The 18,203-nt window shown below is 36.9% G+C and overlaps 1 protein-coding gene across 5 annotated transcripts in view; it reads right to left on the bottom strand.

The window, feature by feature from the left end:
• Positions 1-826: 826 nt before the first annotated feature.
• Positions 827-18,203, bottom strand: part of SH3TC1 (SH3 domain and tetratricopeptide repeats 1) — a 31,968-nt gene continuing 14,591 nt past the window's right edge. For 2 of the 5 annotated variants that reach the window (XM_059471354.1, XM_059471355.1), the window contains exons 5-18: positions 16,415-16,520; positions 16,089-16,232; positions 15,265-15,439; positions 14,875-14,948; positions 13,865-14,060; positions 12,776-12,903; positions 10,110-10,151; positions 6,895-8,580; positions 6,343-6,523; positions 4,359-4,509; positions 3,153-3,275; positions 2,720-2,870; positions 1,643-1,839; positions 827-1,423 (exon numbers count right to left, since the gene is read on the bottom strand). In XM_059471354.1, the coding sequence (XP_059327337.1) occupies positions 1,193-1,423; positions 1,643-1,839; positions 2,720-2,870; positions 3,153-3,275; positions 4,359-4,509; positions 6,343-6,523; positions 6,895-8,580; positions 10,110-10,151; positions 12,776-12,903; positions 13,865-14,060; positions 14,875-14,948; positions 15,265-15,439; positions 16,089-16,232; positions 16,415-16,520 (3,585 nt within the window). In that variant the 3' untranslated portion in view covers positions 827-1,192. Of the gene's footprint in view, positions 1,424-1,642; positions 1,840-2,719; positions 2,871-3,048; positions 3,276-4,358; positions 4,510-6,342; positions 6,524-6,894; positions 8,581-10,109; positions 10,152-12,775; positions 12,904-13,864; positions 14,061-14,874; positions 14,949-15,260; positions 15,440-16,088; positions 16,233-16,414; positions 16,521-18,203 lie in introns of those variants that run through there. The other 3 variants (XM_059471356.1, XR_009418405.1, XR_009418404.1) reach the window with 3 other exon arrangements.

Below are 18,203 nucleotides of genomic sequence, written 5' to 3'. Positions count from 1 at the left end.
AACTGACAAAGAATTCTAAAGGTCAAAAAGACAACAAAAATCAAATTCCTGAATGTATATATAGAAAGAATTCAGAGCATGCTCTGAATGACAGATTTTAGAAAAAGAAAGATTGTTAGGCAAAAAACCAAGGCAATAGATTACATAGCTATAGAGTTCTGAAAATAAACAAATGAAGGTGTGTTTTTTACCTTTCCCCAGACCTGACAATATGAACAAACATAATATGTAGCCAACAGCCCCATCTGTTTTCTGAGACTGTACATGCAACTTCCAAAAACATTCATACTTCCTTTCTTTGTAGTATCCATTAAATATAAAACAAATCAGCATTTTCTGTAGAGTTATTGAGAGATTAAAAAGGCATCATCTCAAAATTGACTTCTTTTGTAACTAAAGTAAAATAATAAATTTTTCTAAAAAATATTTAGTTCTATGTAACACAATAAGAAAAGCTGTAATAAGTCATTGCAGACAATAGTGACAGTTCTGAAAAGGGCACTTAAGTTGTCTTTGAGAATAGGGGAGGAAGGCCTTCACATGACCACTGAAATCCACAAAACTACTATTCATATTATGGGAGCCTTCAGTTCTACAAACCAGCTAGTTCTTAGTACAATATGTACGTAAGTTTTTTTGAATTAGAAGATAAAGCTAGTTCCCATAAGTACTGCAGTAGATGAATTTGACAGAAAATGAGGAATGGTGTCTGGGGAACGGGGTCAAACCAATTCTCAAGCCCATCTGACATGCTTGTACAGATGCATTTACTTGATGTCAAAAAATGTAATAAAATTAAGTCAGGCAAAGGAAGCCACAATTCATATTGTGTGGTTTTTCTGCTGTAACACTTTATTAAATATTTTTCATTGCATGTATGCATTAATCATTTTCCAATATCCATCAAGGCAGAAAGATATAGTTAAGAAAATTGTAGTTTAAAAAAAAGAGACTGTTGGGTTTTGGTTTTAGTTCACAGACCGATCCTTAACAAATACAAGACTGTGTATCTTAAAGGCAATGAAATGTAATTCACTGTCATATAGGCTGGTAATTTAGTCTGGGGTGAGGAGCTCAACCTTACAGCACACAGATAATGAGTCATTGAATGCAGCCTGCATCCTCCTACAAAGCCAGTGCAGTATTTCCTTAGGTACTTCTGCAGTAGTTCAGCTGCATTTTCCAAAAATGCTTATGAACTCTTGTAACACCGATCAGGAGCTAAATTTATTCTCCTTACATTCAGCTCTGTTGCAAAGGTTCTTGCCTTTTGGTAGAAGAAGAGAGACATTTCCCTATCCACGAGGAAGTTATGGTAGATCACAGCAAGTCTGGTGTAAATCTTCAGTTGAGCTTTTTTATTGCCCAGGTCCATGGCAGCAGCGAGTGCCAAGTGGTAATAGCCAGCTGCATCAAATGGGTCCTGAAATAAGAGGCTCAAAGATAGTACAACCAGTGCAAGAGGACTGCAGAACTCAGGTTTGTAAGTATTTAATAAATAAGATAGATTCTGAGCTTTTGAGGTTTTTCCCAATTTACTGTTTACATTCCAAACACACAAAACTAGAAAATGGCAAAACCTGATTCTATGAAATATTACTCATTATAAAAATTTGCTACACAAGTTATTAAAATTTCTTACCTTAAGGTCATAGAATATAATATCTCCTAAGATTGAGTACACCTTGACATAATAGAGTGTTTCTTCCTCAAACTCCAGAGGAGAGGAACAGAGGGACAAGGCCTTTAAATAGAAGTGTTCAGCCAGTTCGCAGTGACCCAAATGGTGATGGATGGCTGCCAGGCGATGGTAAGCTATTCTTTCATTTAGCTGATTTCCTAATGAGATAATGTAGAAGTCAGGATATAAGCAAAGAGACAGACTACTCAAATCTATGCTACTTTTTAAAAATTCTATATTGAATTTGCTGAACTGTTATTGAAAAAAAAACCCCAACATATTTGCTTAAGAGATGCATGGTCAAAACCTGGCCTTCAAGAAAAATTCTATGAAATTTCTGAATTTTCTCCCATTGGATTTGACAGTGCCGGGGATTTTAAGAAATATATACATTAAAGATGAATGTAATTATTATAATATATATATACACATATACACACTGCGCATACTTACAAAGAATACAAATGAATTATTATGAAAGAAAACATTAATGGGAATAAAGACTCCCTTGACCATTCCAATATATATTTTACATGAAAATTTATGACAAAATGATCATTTCAGAGTTATCAAAATGGCCTGTCTGTGCTTGTACAGAGGGTTAAGAAGGTTCTTAATCAGTTGAACAGCTACCAAACTTGAACAGTCATTTTGAAACAAGACCTATAATTTCTGATTTTTCCATCTTATGTTGTTCACATTCTGAGCTTTGGGCAAATATGAAAGTACTCTCAAAAGCCTCTTAGGACTATTTTATTAATGAGTATTGTATCTTAGCTCTTAGGAGAGCACCCAGTTTGGACATAAAATTCCAGGTATGATTCTGTAGCCTACCAAAGGTTTTCGATTTGATCCCAAGTTAGAAGAGTAAGAAAGAAATTGCTCATTCTTGAATAGAAGCAAAAAATAGTAATTATAGTAGTGTTATGAAATCCTGGCAAGAACTTACTGAATGCAAAGGAAGAAAACTAAATTTAGAGTTCTGTTGTATTTTTAGAGGTATCACTCATACTCAGCTATAATGGAAATTGTTCTTACCTAATTTTACACTGAGGATGAGAGCTACTCTTGCATATTCCAGACTTTCTTCATAAGCCTTCAGATTCATCAGCAATTCCACCAATTTATTGCATAACCTGAGTTCAGTGGTTTTGTTGCCAGTCTGAACAGCAAGTGGAAGAGCCCTGTCCTGAAACACACGACATCAGCTTAGGTATGGCTGAACCCCAAGATGTGCACTGACAGCTCTCATTTATATTAAATCAAGTAATTTCTGGTTTAATCTTGCTCTTTGCTTAGAACAGTTCTTGCAACCAGAAGTGGATTTGAAACAGGTGATATCTGCTAACACCATGACAAGTACTCACTGGAAGAGTTTGCTGAGAGGTTCATCTTTTGGTTCAGCATTTATAGAATACCTGCTATGGTGGGAGGTACATAACTATCAATGCAGCAGAAAAACTGCACAAACCCTGTAGAAAGTCACTGCTTTCTCCTTTTCCCAAGTACCATTGAAAAATATGTCTCCAGCAGCTTCAAACAATTCCATTCCTAAATTTGGATCTCCTGTGCAAAGAGCAGCATCCTGAGCAACCTGAAAAATAAAAAAAGAATAGGGAAGGAAAGAAAAAAATTAAATCTTGTTTATTCCATGGTTAAAAAAATCATAAGTATTAGCAATTTTAAAAATATATTTTTATTTTCTCTCCTATTATAGTGATGAGAAAGGCTATATTTGATGTGAACATGCCCCTTTTTGGTACCCTGTCTTTGAACAAGCCAATGGCAGGTGCTAAAGAAGAAACAAAAACCTGGTTACATTTTCTGGCAATAGTATCCTGCTATCTTTGTCAGCGCATTACATTCTAAGAACAGCAGTGTATTTGATAGCTGTCATGTAGTAAATTTTAATTAGATCAAACATATCATAGAAATAAATTCAAATTGCAAGTTAGATATTGCTAACAGCAGATTTAAAGGCCTGTAAGCTGATTTCTGTAAATAAATGCAGGTCCACTACTCTGTTCTCATAGATAAATACATCTTGTTAGCAAAAAGGATTTAATGACAGAGCATGCAAAGCAAGAATACCAGGATCCTGAGTTATTGACAGAGAAAAAAAAATGAAAAATGTGCCTTTTACAAAAGGCAAGGTTAAGAATCCTGCTCTGGCTTTGTCTTCTTTAGTTTTCAAATTGCATTCAGTTAATAAAAGTCCTTCTTTCTACTTGAGCACAGAGGTGTGCAGCACACATGCCTCTGCTCTCACACGTGAAAAGACAACATCAACTCCAGCTGGCCCTGTGTCATACTAGGCATGGCCACAGCAGGAAAAATTCAGATGCTGTGGAATGCTTCCTAAAGAAGCTCCTCTGTTTTCCTGGGAATCTGGCCCACAAGCCAGCATGCTAAGGTGATTATTCTCTGTTACCCAGCAGCAGGTAGCATGCCTGTGTCATGTAATTGCAGGAAGGAACACACAGAATTAACAGGAACTAAGAAATGTCACTGCCCAAAATCCTTCCAGAATCAAGCAACAGATTAAAATGGATTAGCAGAGGAAAATGCTGAGACTTTCCCCTTCTCCTGCTGAGCATTACATGAATGGTGGCACTAAATAATCAGAACATGCACAACACTGATACCACATGCATGCCTGTAAGTGTGGACAATGTACCTGAATATAAAGATCCACAAGTTCATTCTGCCTCAGAACATAATAGATCTTTCCTGCCCGGAGCCAAGCATATGCCTCCTTCTCTTTTTTCTGGAGATCTATAAATATTCCAAGGCTTCTTTTGGTATATTCCAGAGCTGACCTGTAGGCCCTGAAACAAGGAAAAGTGCTAATCACAAAAGTTTCTTCAGAATTGCAAATAGTTTTCTTCATAGCAAGAAATGTTGCTGTAAGACATTCTGTTCCCCTATTTAGGGCACAATTATAATTTCTCAGCTATATAACACTAGTAACTAAAGAACTCTTTTTTTTCCTCTTTTGTTCCATCTACATTTCCTGTTAGATTGTTATTATATTGTTATATATACAACGGAATATATATTATTATGTTATTCATACATTTTTCCTATTATATCTTATATTATTTCAAGATGGTTTATATGTATCCTTGCTCTACCTCAAACTTGTGAGAAGTAGAAAAGTCTTTGGTCATCTCTATCATTAATGGATTTTTATCAAAAATATCAAAGAAATCACATCTATTTTTTTTTATAATCTATACATCTGACTTAAGTGTAACTGAGACTAATTAGCAATTGTTGAAAAAAACCCAAGAAACTGGGAAAGATTGGTAGGGCAGAGGAGAATAGGACATGTTATGATCTGTTCTAGAAACACTCAAATTACCAGATTTATTGATGTTGTGGTGCTTTATACCAGACACAGACAACCCAGAAATCTTAAATCTTTCTCCATCTTGTGTTAGACTCCCATCCCTTGACCCAGTGCATTTTCTTCTGAGCACAAGACACAAACGTATTAAAATGGACCATGAGCTGCACAGCTGTGGTGTTGTAAGAGCTGAGTTTCCTCGTTACTCAGGGCAGCTAACACAAGGAATATTGGGGTACTGTGGTTTAACCCCATATTGAGTTGTGCTGTTATCTGGTGGCATGCTAAGGTTATACAGTCTACATCTGGGAGCCAGTCTGGATATACAAATAACATCTACTACAAGCACACAGAGCAGTGGCTTCTCCAGCTAGAGAAGTCCTTCTGCAAATTCCAGGCAGCTTGAAATCTTAACCAACTCCTTTGTCTTCAGTGTCTCCAAAGGATGGTCACCAATTATACCATTAAAGAGCCTTAACAAAGCAAAATAAATTGGGTGACCTACTAAGCATGTTAGATGTTCAGACTACAGGCACTTAAAGCTAAAATAGGTATCTGTTCTCTTTCCCTGACTGAGAAATTTTTTTGCATCCTTACTGAGGCAAGCTTGAAACTATCTGAATCAAAAGTAACTCCTTGAAATACAGCAAGAAAAAAAAAATCAGACAAAGCAGCCTTAAAAAACACTCTAAATATTATTAGAGAAAACGGTTTCCTCAGCACTTGCTACTATAATTTAAGTTGTGCAGTTTGTTATTCAATAGATCAGAGCAAAAATTTGGTATTTGGAAAATAAAAGCAGTATGGAAATTGCAGAAGAGCAAAACTATGTAGGTTTCCACTTTGGTTTGTACTTATGTAAGTTTTGAAAAAAGCCCTTCCTCGAAGAGGAACACTTACATAGAGGCAATTTAATGCCTGACCTGTTTGGAACACGTCCTTTGGTACCTTAAAAAAAAGTCTTGCAAAAATCCTTGAAAACAAATCACCTGATATAGCAATCATCAAGAGCTGCATAACATAATAGGTTTAAAATGTATTTACAAAGATTTTAAAAATAACTTGGTTTCTGAAGTAGTGCTAATCCTTTCAGAACATCTTGTCTCCCTTGAGAGATTACAGTTACTTAAAAAGAAACAAGAAAATTCTCCATTAGCGCTGGACTTTTGAATTCTGATAAAGTGTATTACCAAAGCAGAGAGAGGGGGAAAAAAACAATCAGTCATATTCAGCTTTTGCAGAAAAATTGAGATCCTTTGCAGGATGAAAAGTTAAAATCAGAATGCAAGAAATGTCATTCAACATGTCTTACCTTTCTGTTCCTAAAGACAGATAGAGCTGACTAATAGTTTCTAAAATTTGTCCCTCCAGAACTTTGTTGGACATCTTTCTGGCTAAAGATAGTTGATATTCATTGTAGATGACACACTGAGTCTCATTGGGAGCAACTGTGCTGTAGAAATGACACAGCAGTTTAATTGCTTGCAGCTGACCTAGGAGAATAGATTGGAAAAACAAAAATGAATCTCTGTCTTAAAATGAAAGTGAATTAATTTTAAAATTATTCATTTCCACTGTTTCACAAATTACAGCACAAATCATGAAAGATATAGGAATCTAATGATTTCTAGAATCATCCCACTGCCATTTAATTCACCCCCAAAGTTCACAAATGCTAGAGGTTACTTCAACCTTTGTTTCCAAAATAAAATAGTAATAAAGTCACCTTACCTGCATTAGCTGACTCAATTATGGCAGGAAAAATAAAGTAATATATTAATCTTCTAAATACAGATATAACACATATGTATAACTAACATTCCCAACCAGAGTACATTTTGTGACTGATAAGAGACATACTTACTCTCCAGATGACTTGTCTCCATTGCAACTAAAAAAGCCCATTCATAGTAAAACCTTCCTTTCTCTCTTTCGGTTCCACCAACATAATAACGTCCCAGCTGAAGGAGGACTTGGATAAAATCTTGACCACAGTCCGTAATTGGAAGCTTGGAGAATAGCTTAACTGCCCTTATAAAATAATGTTCTGCCAGCTTGCTGGCTGCTGCATGCAGGCAGAGTGCCCCAAAGTTGGCCAGGGCTATGGCTTGGTTATGGGTCACCTCAGTCTCTTCTGAAAGACGCAGTGCTTTGTAGTAGCTCTCAGCAGCTCCTTTGGTGTTGTTTGTCCTTTTCAAAGCAATGGCAAGCATGTTGTAAGCAATGCCAAGCTGCTGAGGACTGCTCCATGCAGAGCCTACAACAGCATTTAAAATGGCTAAAGCCACTTCATACTGCTTGTAAAGAATGTATAGCCAAGCAAGTGAAACCAAATAGTTGATAGTTTCCTCTGGCCTAGCAGAAGCAGAGTCCAGTGCTTTCATCATGTAAGCAATGGCTTTTCCATACTGTTTGTGGTGGCTGTACAGCTTTGCTAAGCTGAGAAAGATAGTGCTGCACAGTCCTTCCTCCTCATTGGTAAAGACAGAAGAAAGTGCTTGTATGAGGTAAGGTGCAATTTGAGATGGGAATATTTGTCTGAGTTTTCTCAGGCCATATAGTCTGGGAGCATTTTTGATGACTAAATCAATCCTTTTCAGGGAATCCATTAAGGTACTGGAGCTCTGGGGAGAGGTAACCTTTATGCAACTTAGTACAATGTGTGGCAAACACTTTTCATGGTAGGACTCCGCCAGTTTGAAGTAACAGTGGTTGGATAAACTGTTTTGTAAACTCAGGTCATTGAGCAACAGCTGAAATCTTTCCAAGAATGGCAGTGCCTCTTGGTGTTGTTTGCGTGCACTGTAATGTTTTGCCAGCAGAAAGCATGCCCTTGCCTCTGCATATTTATTCTGGCTCAAAATTGTCCTCTTCAGAGCATACTTCAGTATATCTGATTCCAGGTCAGCACTGCAAATGTAGTTGGGAATTCCCATGAGAAGAGATGCAGCCTTGTCAAAAATATGAGTACACTTCTCTTTGTTCTTCTGGGTCAAGTAGATGACTGCTAGATTTGTATAAAGAGCAATCACAAAGTACAAATCACTAAACTCTCCAGCTACTGCTCTCATTGCTTCCTCAAAATACACACGAGCTTGGGAAAACTTCAGCTTTTTGATGCTGAGCCTGCCTAAGAGAAAGCATAGCCTAGCTAGTGCCCAGGACAGACCTGCTTTCTTTGCTGCTTCCCTTGCTAATCTTAAAAAATTAACCAGTTGTTCTTCTTCTGAAAATCCATAAAACATGCTATTTGTAAAGGAATAAGAGGAATTATACAGGCTTTTGAAGTTGCTCTCATACTCTTTCCTATTTAAGAAGAGTAACAATGGCTCAAATATGTCATATGCTTGAGAATCTTCTTGACATATGTGGAAGCAAGGCCCTTCAGGTAGAGGAAATATTTCAGTCTTTGTAGAGCCTGCAGATTCCTTCCCTTCAGCAGCTGGCTCTTCAGTTTGAGTGGCCTCCAAATTCTTGAAGTTCTTCAGCAATTCTTCTATCTTGCCATTCTTGTTAGTGGATCCTGGGCTAGAAGGTGAGCGTGCAATTTCTAAAATTTAAAAATAAATTACAGATCACTTCTTCTTGTATGCATGCACACAAAGGCCTTTGATAGACGAACTAAAACATTTGTCAGTGAAGATGCTGTTACAAAAACATTATGTAAACATACCATGATTTCTTAACAGAATGTCTAGAGAAAAGCCAAAGGTGTAAAAAATAGCAAGGAGGATGGAGAAGTGTGGGAGACTGGAGAAGTGGGAATAAACACAATGTGCCACATGTAAGCAGGTTAGTGATCAGTACACGTGTCTAGCAAGGCCCTGGGCCTGATCCAACACTAATCCAACTCAGCCTTAATTCAAACTGCCTTTTGTCTGTGTATACTCAAAAATACAGTCAGTGTATATTCTCTGTTCTGCCCAAGAAATACAATTCAGACTAGCTGGTAAGCAGAAGGAAATCTAGGAAGATCCAAGGTCTGAAGTGGAGGCTGGATAAGGGGCCTAGGGTCAGGGCATAGTTGGACTTAAGGTGTGAGAGAAATGGGAAACCATACATGCAGAGTAAGGGTATGCCTGTGTCCTGACAGCATGCCCAGGCAGGGCAGCCAGGGCAGGGAGTAGGATTGTGCTGTTTAAGCTGGTCAAGTCTCACCGTGCTTGGGGGTGCCTGCAAAGGTTCTGTTCTCCTGCCCTGTCCTGGCCAGTGTTTTGTGTAATAGGATTTCTTCTATCTATCAAATATCAGCCCTGATTCTCTGCTGGCACAGATTATCTCTCACAAAATTACCAATTCGTGGCAACTGATTTGGCCATTGATCTAAATTGTCCTAGTGACAACATCATTGAATACCTACAAATATAATAAAGGCAGATATGCCATCAATTCTTAATCCTCCCACTGTTTTCCAGGCCAGTTAATAGGGCAGGGATTAGGGATGGAGTATACAGTCATAGTCAGTTCTTAAATTTACAGCTGCAGATCAACAGGAGCTTGTTGAAGTCACAGATTTAGAACTCAATTCTCTTAGAATCTCATTTCTGACACTGCAGCAGAATCACAAATATAAAAATTGTTGTTTAGGAAAATGTTTTACAATATGAGTAATGATAGTGACAGCTTAGCAACAAAATGCTAAAGGGAAATAATTCTGCATTCTCAACTAAATATTTCCTTTGGGAAATCTATTTCTGGGTCAAAGTTTTCTAAAAAAGAAAAAAATCTGCTGGAATTCAAACTCAGCAGTTGCCAGGTGCCCCATAAGCAGTATTTTGCCTTGATAAACAACGTGGAGGGGCTGGGAGATGGTGAATGTGTCACATCAGTGGAAGTCAGTCGTAGAATTTACAGCTGGATAGCAAGTCCAAAGAAAGACATTTGCTATCACTGAAAACCCACAATGTCTTACAGAAAACCTAGTAAGAAGGGGTTAAAGCAAAATCTCAGAAAGCAAACAATGAGACAAAGAAATTAACATGTGAAGAGACATTAGAAGGAGAATAGCTGGCAAAGACATCAAAAATATCAGAAGTCTCATTAATTTTCTGTAAAAATTGTATGTGTATGAAGTATTACCACATTCATGAGCTTTCTGAAATTCAGGTTCTTCTAATTCATCTGTAAGAAAGAAAAGAAATCATCTTAGCTATAGCATCTTGGTCATTTTTCAATTTCAAATCTCCTAAAATAAGGCTATATTTAGTTGATAATTCTTTAAGTCAGAAGAATTTGATAGATCCTGGAAATTTAGAAGAAAATAAATATTCTGACCCAAAGCTAACAGGAGCTTACCCTCCTGCTGACACAATTCACTGCTTGCGCATGGCTATCATCAAGTAGTTACCTCTGCTCAGTAAGGTGGGGAGCACATCACAGTCAGAATTGAAGCCAACCTGTCCTGCAGGAGGGTGGCATTTCTGCTGCATTAAAATACAAGTGGGCAGCAAAGATATGACCATTCTCCACAACCTGCTCATTAAATGAGGTAGCAAGGAGCCCTCAATACTTTTAGTGTGACTCCCAGGGGAATGGAGATAGAGGTGGGAGGGGAAGTTATTTAGGGTTGTTTTAGTAGATGAATGTCGGACTTTTGTAGCCATTGCAATAACAGGTGGGTGAAAAAACATCATTCTTATTTTAGAAAATGTAGCTTGATTCTATAGACATTATAACTATAGATCTAGCTTTACATTTAAACATAGCACATCTGTATAGCATTTAAGAATTACTATTTTGAGTAGCAGATATTTCTCAAAGAACTTAAGTTGTCATGATGCATTTCAGGAATATTTTCACTGTCTTTCATACATTTGATGCAATAGAAATGGTACTGAGGGTAGGAAGGATATATACAAAAGCAGAGGCTCACAGACCTATTTAAGCTCTATTTAAGCTGGTGGAAAGCTACTTTACTAGCCTTTGAGAATGACCTCTCACTGACTGTTTACTTCTGGAAGTCCTTTTTATAAATGCTTTTCTGACTCTGGTGGATGAAAGCCACAGATGTTTACAGTGGTTGTAACTTAATACTCTAAATATTTAATCAGGGAAGTGTTCATAAGTAAATACTTCTCAGTAAATTGATGTAGATGGAAGAATTGAAAATCCATTTAATCAGATCACAAAACAAAATATCAAGTGAATATTGAAAATTATTGCTCTGGATGAGTTATGAGAATCAATTGAGCTGTTTAAGAGAAAAGTGGCAAAGATGATACTATGAGCTTGGGAAGATGCAAAAGAAGGTTACAAATATTAGGGAGGAGATGTAGAGAAAAATGTGCAGCAGCAAAATAGTAGTATGTCCATTAAGTCCATGACATGCTTTAGTACCTTAGAAGTTTGAGCTTTGGTTCCCAGGCTTTTCATTAGGGCACAGGAGGGAGATGTGCAGGCATTTTGCACATTGCCAGGGCAGGTCTGACACACCCTAGTTATTGTTCACACTCACACACACCCTGCTGATTTGCAGAATTAAACCAACATGACTGACTCCAACCTACACTACAGCTCCTTTCAACCTGGAGCCTACACTTCTGTCTCTCAGGATGGCATTAATGGAGATAAAACTTCCTGAGGTATTGGGCAAGCAAATGCATCACCAACAGCCTGTGGTGGAATAAGAAACCACTGCCTCTCCTCAGTTCAGCAAGACTATTACTGATGCCTCAGGTTTTAGCTTTTCTATTTTTCAGATTTTGTACTGCTTTAGTGTGTGGGTCTGGGCTTCATATTAGGGGATAGTAAGCTCTCTTCAGAGAGTAGTGAGACAAAACAATTCCTTCCCTAGCTGGGGGCCAAGGACAACCCATCCAGATCTCAGGCCCAAGAGCATAAACAATGGTGGAGTGAAGAGAGAAAACAAGAAGGATGGGACTTCATGGGCTGGAGCTTTAATTGGGCAATTAACTCCAATATGCTAATGGACCAAAACTTATAAAAGTGTGAGAACCGGTGACTGGTCACCCATTTTGTGACTATTTTGAGTTCACCTGGGGTGTAACCCTGGCTGGGCTCTTGTGCTGCCCAAGGTGAAACTACTGAGGCCTCCTAATAGACATGTACTTTATTCTTTAGCTCCATCCAGTCTCTGTTCTAGGTTGGCCTTCTCCAGGCATCATTACATCACCCTGCCTTGCAGTAAGTATATAAAGGTGAAACCCCAGTTACCCCAATTGCCTATGCACAGCACAGAGAAATAACAGCTGTATCAGAGATTATGTTACCATGACTATGATTTTGCTACTTTTCTATATCTTTGAAAATTAAATCAAGCATGAAGAGGTGTGTGCTTGCATGAGCTGTCAATAATAATTAGGCTGTGCTACCTTTCCCAAGACAAAAAGCCAGCAGTGTTTGGGTGAACATACTGCTTTATACAATGCAGTCATGTGAAATTATAATTTGTAATTCAGTCAAGTAAAAGCTTGGAGATCTGTGCAGCACAATAAGAGTTTTTAAAAGCCTGTTGTTTAAATTCATTCAGGGAAAAGAAAAAAAAATACAAAATATTTACAAATCTTTTGCTGGAAAAAGCCTTGAAACAGCAGAAAAATAGCAAAGATGATATAAAGGATTTTTACATGCCATATCAAAGATCCAATTGATAATGGAGATATTTCAAAATAGGTGTAAATGCTGGCATACCATTGAAGAAATAATTTTATAACTGGGGTACAGGAACTACACCTTGTGAACTACACAATGTACCTTGTACAGTAAAAAGTAAAACTCATACTTACCTATTCTGTACACAGAGCAAACATCTGTGATGGAGGTTTGTTTCAACAAATGTACTACTTCTTCCAAATTTTTTTCTTTTGAAAAAAAGGATAGCTCTTCAGCTTCAAGAAAATCCAGATCTTGCAGTCTAGCAAAGAAAAGAGTGACTTTGAAGGTGCCTGAAAGCAGATTTGGCTTAAGGGGCTCTCTGCATCAGTCACATATGAACTTGTTAGAGAAACTAATACAATCTTTACATTATTGGTTGTGCTGTGCTCAAAATTAGTTTCTGTCAATGTATAAAATATGCATATAAAGTGATAGTAACTATGCTTACAACTAACAGTTTCTGCCATATCAGACTAAGCTTTGTGTCAATGTCATTGGATAGCATTTTACGAGAGTACTTATTAGTGGCATGAGTCTTGAAGGACTTTATGGTATTGATTTTGTAATATAAAGCTTTAAGTTACACATGAAATGGACCTGCAAGCAGCATTTAAGAAGTCCTTGTTTCAGCATGCAAACAGTTCAGGCATATTAATAAGAGCAGCCTATTTACATGGTGCCAATGCATGATGAAATACACCCTTTTTAGACACCAGTCTGCATTATTAGCAACTGTTTGCAAAGGACCCATTAGAAGCAAGTTCAGGCATATAACTAAGGGTACTGGGAAAAAAAAACAGAACTTGGATGCTTTAACATAGATCTTGAGAGACCAGCAAGAGAATACTTTGTGAGGGTAAAGCTGCTTGGATCTTGTGAGCCAAAGAGTAGAAACTGAACCTATATAAGTACAGCAACCTCTTTTCCCTGGAAGAAACTCAGATACAGACTGATAATATTTTGCAATATTTAAGTAGACTTGATATTCCAATTCCTTTGCAGTTTTGACTGATACATGCTATGACAATTCACATACAAGCAACAACACAAAAACCCCAAAACCAACCCAAAAAAACCCCACAACACAAGAAAACCAACCACCAAAAAAAAGAGACCAAAATAAACAGAACCACACCCTGAATTTCATGTTCAGCATTTCAAAACTGAGAGTAGGAAACTAGGTTATTTTTGTTTATGAGAGGTAAATATGTATTACTCACTTATTTCTTGGTAAGTCCAGTTTAACATGACCTGTCTTTACAAAACCTATTTGGTCAGTAAACACATGTCTTCCAAGAAACCACTCCATGCATTCAATGAAGTAGCCAAGGATCTCAATTTTGTCCCCTTCCTGGAAACTCAGCTCTTCTGACACAATACTTTCATAATTCATCACAGCTAGACAGGATCCCATTGCTGTGTAATAAGGAGATAAATATTTGCAGATAAAGTCATTTAACAATAGAAATACACTTAATAGAACAGCAACTCAGCAGAATATATTTAACAAAAGACATTCCTGGAACCTATGAGTTGAATATCTGCTGTGACAAGACTTAAAGCATCCAAACCTCGTTGGTTTGATAATTAGATCTGTAAATAGCATAAAAATCCTCATTTCCCATTAGAAAGCAAAGCCTAAAATAGTCTCACAATTCTAACATAATTCATAATGGAGCAAAAGAAATGTTTTAAGTCCTTACTTTCCCTCTTATAAAGGGCTCTGAACTTGGGCCAGAATAAAGCACTTGAACCAATTTTGAACCAATTAAAATAATTCTTATGGGATAAAGGTGGGTCTATACCACTCAGTACAGTATTAAAACTGAAATCATGGAAGAAAATAAGCCATATTTGCTCTTTAACCTCACACCATCTGTCTAAGTTTTATTTCTCTGGCAGTATGAAAAAAAGCAGCACACATATCAAAGATCCACAATTACATTGGTGTACTTTCTGAGGCATCCTCAACCCAGTCACTCTGTACTACCTTGTGTAGCATTTAGGAGGAAAAAGGAGAAAGACAAGACTTTAGAGTTTGACTCTTTGGAGTTTAATCTTAGACAAATATATAGTCTCACTAATTTTACTGCAAACTAATTTTGAAAGCTGTGTGCCCACTCTAATAAAATGGACAAAAAGTTATTGAACTTTTTAGAGTCTGTTCTAGCAGAAGCATAGAGTAAATTTGGGGTTATTCTAATGTTGATGTTTGAATGAAGTTTCTTACCAACTTTTTTGATTGATTTAGATTCATTTTTATAAGAAAAATCAATGGGATTAGAATACCCTTTAAGAAACCACCTGAAAGCAGAAAAAGAAATTGAAGTTAGCACATGGAACACTTCACTTAATGTTGTGACAGTCATATTTAAAATACATATGAAAACTGAAATGTGTCCCTCCCACAATTAGCTTTCAATTTCAGCACTGCCCATACACTTCAGACACATTTGTGGTTTCATTAATATTAGTAGTAAAAGTACTGCTACTTCAGGAAAACAAACCAAACTGAGAAAGTCTTGCTATTTTTCCCTGCCCCAGGTAGAGGCATCCCAAGGCAGACATGCAGATGTGAATTAGATGTGTATGGAATAGGTAGGTAGAGTCAGGTACCTACTGATGGAAAGGCTCCAAAGGCTCCAGGGAAGCATTAGACCACATGGGCATGTCGCTATCCACAGATCCAGCTGTCACATCTTCAGTAAAAACCCCAGTCTCAAAAGAAGTTGTTTCTTTGTCTGTAACCATCATCTTTCTTATCGTATTATCAGGATATAAAACAAAAAAAGATCCTAAAATAAAAGCAGTTGAGCAGATGTCATTTTATGTAATATTTTAGTGTCATATAAGCCCTAAAACTGGCTTCAAGAGCATCAGTAATAATAATTTAGAAATTGAAAATCTGATCTTTGTCAAGAATTTTCTTGCTGATTGTCAGATATTCATACATTTCTGTCTAGTGTGTCTTTCCTTAGGGGGAAAAAAGTAGAGATGATGTCTTAATGAAGCTCAGAGCCCTCTGCTACCATTCTGCACATTCCTATTGCAGAAATAAATCACCACCTATCCTGACATCCTGTCTCTGGCAGTACCAGCAGGTGATGCTATTTAGGGGAAGCACTGGTAACTGTTTATAATCCTTCTCCTGCACATCCTTCAGAGCCTACAATAATATTAAGCAAGTTGGAATGTACATCACTCCCTAATCCTTTTGTATCCATTTATGCACCAGCTGCACATGAATTTCTTCAATCCCTTCATGATCTCACTGAACCTAATCTGTGTTTGCTCCTTTCTTTTCTCTTTACAATGTGCATTTGGAGTGAGTAAATTTAAACTTCACCTCCATTAAGTACTTGAATAGGTCTTAATGTCTGATTTGGGGATTTTAAATAAAGATTCTTCCCTGAACCTAGCCTTAGCATGTACAGTCTTTCTTACCTTCCTGTACTAGCAGACTTCTGTACATCAAATTTAATGATTTTTCATTTATACAGACTTCAATGCCCGTATCTTCTTCCTCTTGGGAATATAGCCAGAAAGACTGGTCTAGGAATAAATTCTCCATGCAATGATTTATAAAACCTAGGAAAAAGAAAAACCAATTTGTTTTGTTTGCCATTTTAGAGTACTACACAAAAATACAAACTTTCAGAGAGTTAGAGACTACTCTATTATTACTTAATGCACAATGTATAAATCACAAAATTGAGTGCAATTGAACACAAATTAACATGCTGAACTATTGTATAGTGAAGCAACTTTACCCAGGGAGTGGTAGGTTAGAAACTTCCATATTTCTTCAAAAGTCTTAAATGTCACCACTATTAAATCTTGATCACTGTGAATAGACAGGAGTCTGGCAGAAAGCTCCTAAAAATCAAAACAAATACTTTAATTACAATTACACCAGATTTAAGCACAATTTCTCACTAGATTATACTTAAGATTCAAAAAATAAGAATCCAGAATTTTATCTGTAAGAGTTATCTGCTCTTTAACATACACATACAACATACAGGGAGCCAAATTTTAATCTAACTCTTGCTTAGCAATTGTACCAACAGTTTCAGTGAGGTTAATTTACAGAGGAAATAAAGACTACACTGGGTGGGACTGAAGGTTTGTCTAGTTCAGAAATGTCTATGTATAGTCACATGCATAACCATATAGTCAAATATGTCTATATAGGCAAGCATATAGTAGTTCTTTCTAAGAATATCCTCCACACAGAGTGGTTTACAGCACAGGAACTGCCTTTGCCAGACGTGTGGGCATTAATATTAAATAGTGGAAAGGAGCTAATTTGGAGGTTTTTTTAACTTGAAATTTCTCCCTTGATCAGTGTAAATTTTTAGTTTCTACTAAAACTCTCAGAGCTCTGTACACACACAAAAATGCAGCTCCTTTGATGCAACTTTGAACCTGCTTCCTCATATAGTCAGTCTTTATAAAGTTTTTATTTATTAATATTAATTTCCAAGTTTACCATTTTTTGGGTAAAACAAAATACACTAAAGTATAATTTTTCTTTTTTTAAAGATGCAGTAAGATATTTTTATCCTCATTTGTACTGGTCCACATTGCTAGAATAGCATTAAATTACACTTTTTACAAAGATAAGCAAAGATTATTTTAAGTGGTGATGATGAATTTTAAGTTATTCCAGAAATGCTAAGAGGAACAACTACATAAACCTTCAAATAGGTGAAAGAAAACCACATTTTGATGGATTCTAGACAGAGAGGGGTAATATAGAGTCTGGTTGCACTCCAGTTTGTAGCTTAAAAGCAGGGCTCCCCAGTGATGCTGGCTATTGCCTTTCAGGGAAATACAGAGAACTATGTAATTTATGAGACAAGTATCTGAATCACTATCTCAGACAATAAATCAAACTTAAAGCTAACAGATATGATGCTACTGTACCCTTGCTTCCATCATGTTAAAATTGAAATACACTTCAAAAAAATTGAAGGACTAATCAAGAAATTGATTCTAACTCAAGGTAGCAGGGAGGAAATTGTCCCTCAAACCTTTTCTAGAATCTGAGTAAGATGGAGCTGATTCACTGATTTTATGACTGTTACAGCACAATTTTAAAAATCTCTGAATTAATTTTGTAGAACATCCATATTTTTAATTCACAGAATCTGAACACATTAAAATATAAAAGTTCAACCTAGAATTCTTCATCAGGCGTGTCTCATCACTGCTTTGATCTTCTACATGCACCTTTCTACACCAGATTACATATTAATGAGAGCCTGAAATCTATTAATAAATTGCCAACACATGCCAAAGTATGTCAGCCTCAGGGGCTTCATGCACTGCTGAATATCAAAACAACATTCTAACGAAACTTAACATTATCAGTCTTATTTCCTTCAAAGCCTTTTCCAGTCTGTTTCTAATCTAGTCCATTTGTTTGCTCTTTTCCTTTGCCTCCCAATCCCATCTCCCTTCCTCCCTCTCCCTCTAAACACAGCCCAGAGCAGAGAAGCAGAAGTGCAGACTGCTTGCACAGCCACAAGGTCAGCAGCCCAGTTGTAGGGTGGT

The sequence above is a fragment of the Ammospiza nelsoni genome, chromosome 4 (assembly GCF_027579445.1).
Source record: "Ammospiza nelsoni isolate bAmmNel1 chromosome 4, bAmmNel1.pri, whole genome shotgun sequence".
Lineage (NCBI taxonomy): Eukaryota > Metazoa > Chordata > Aves > Passeriformes > Passerellidae > Ammospiza > Ammospiza nelsoni.
Note: the sequence above shows the minus strand (reverse complement) of the source record. Positions and strands in the feature narration are given on the sequence as shown.